Source organism: Oryctolagus cuniculus, chromosome 16 (assembly GCF_964237555.1).
Source record: "Oryctolagus cuniculus chromosome 16, mOryCun1.1, whole genome shotgun sequence".
Taxonomy (NCBI): domain Eukaryota; kingdom Metazoa; phylum Chordata; class Mammalia; order Lagomorpha; family Leporidae; genus Oryctolagus; species Oryctolagus cuniculus.
Window position 1 is genome coordinate 68,650,228 of NC_091447.1, and position 1,664 is coordinate 68,651,891.

General features: G+C 47.1%; 1 protein-coding gene across 1 annotated transcript; it reads right to left on the minus strand.

Moving 5' to 3' along the window:
• Nucleotides 1-795: 795 nt before the first annotated feature.
• Nucleotides 796-1,361, minus strand: LOC127489336 (large ribosomal subunit protein eL21-like). Its single transcript, XM_051840612.2, has one exon. The coding sequence runs from the start codon at nucleotides 1,249-1,251 to the stop codon at nucleotides 796-798; it is 456 nt and encodes a 151-aa protein (XP_051696572.1). The 5' UTR covers nucleotides 1,252-1,361.
• Between the last annotated feature and the right edge of the window lie 303 nt (nucleotides 1,362-1,664).

A 1,664-nucleotide genomic window follows, 5' to 3' on the forward strand; every position in this document is an offset into this window, starting at 1 on the left:
AGGAAAATTAATCTTTCCCAGAGGTGAAGAACATAGGAGAGAGAAATTACAGATGTCCCCACTGTTAGTCTCCCAGGGATAATGAATTGGCAGGTTAGAGATTCCCTGTTCTTGAGGAACCAAAATAATCAGAGAATGAACACATCACTGATCAATTTGTCTAATTAGCTTCAGAGGGGATACAGCCTCCAGGTCACAACTTGGAACTCACTAATTTATAGTCATCAAGGTCCCAATGCAAGACACTCACATCATCTCCAGAAGAAGTGATCCAGGCCCTGTGCCACATACCTAGCTCTGTCTCCCACTCTTCTGGGGTCAGACCTTCTGTCTTTATCACCCACTCTCTACGAAAGAAAGAGATTCTAGACATTTGGCTTTGTGTGGGTTCATGCTGCCGAGCCTGCATAGTCTGATAAGTGTTGAGGAAACTAGGGGAGGGGAAAGGGCATTGCCTATTGTTAAGTATAAGGTAGGGTAAACTCTGTAATGTTCGTGGAGAAAGACTTGCTGAAGATAATATCTTGGAAGGAAGAATGATTAGACTACTCAGTGATAGCTGCCACTGCGTAGTGAGTTTTCTCTTTGATTGTGTTTTGTTTGTGGGCATGGCTGAGAAGATTATGAGAGGTGCTAGTCTTTGTTGGCCATTTCACTGCCCTGGACCACATGGTCTAGTGTTATGATTTCCAGTCCAAGTTGCACAGATGGATGCCCCAAGATCCTGATAGAACTGTAGATTTTTTTAATCAATTAGGTCTTATTTATTTATCTTACATTTATCATGCCATGAATTCATAAGGAATGGGTTCCAGCAACTCCATTGGTTCTGACAAAGTGGGCTTCTCTGGGTGGAGCAGGCTGACGCTTTAGTTGAACCCAGGTACCCTTCTCTTTGACTTCCTTCTTCTGATCATTTTCCTTCACATGTTTCAAGAAGCTATCTTGGCTCTTAGAGTGCTTAATGTGTTCAATACGCACATTTATTCTCTTGGCAAGAATCTTGCCCTTCACTTGTTTGTTTACAACAATGTCAACAGCATGCTGGGTAACATTGTAGACTCTTCCAGTTTTTCCATGGTGACATTTATGGGGCATTCCTTTTTGAACAGTACCCATTCCCTTGATGTCCACAATGTCACCTTTCTTGTAAATGCGCATGTATGTGGCCAAAGGAACAACTCCATGTTTTCTGGAAGGCCTGGAGAACATGTACCGGGTACCTCGCCTCTTTCCCTTTGTGTTCGTCATCTTGGCGAATTACGGGCTCCCACCACGACTGAGGCCTAGACACACACCTAGGCCTCACGGATGTGCAAAGCAATGCTTTAACTCCGCTCTGGCTATAGTCCAGGCCACACCCGACTGACTGACAACCTATCTGAGAGGGGTCAGGATATCCAAGCCGAAACTCCATCAGGAGAATTAAGTCCTTGTCAGATGAGCCCGAACCGCCTCACCCACAATGTCTCGGGCCCGTCTTTCCCGAGACACTTCCCCAGTACAGGGCCAATGCACGGCCATTCGGTCCTCAGTCCCCGGCTCGCTGCCGGCCTGGCGCATGCCACACCACGTAGGGCAGGCCACGACTAGACCCACGCTCGCCAGTAGGCCCCTGACAGGATAGATGGGTTCTCTAGAGCCCCGAAGCATGGCCTAGCCAG

Excerpts from the sequence above, each read along its gene's own strand:
- LOC127489336 (XM_051840612.2), bottom strand. The coding sequence starts at position 1,251 with ATGACGAACACAAAGGGAAAGAGGCGAGGTACCCGGTACATGTTCTCC.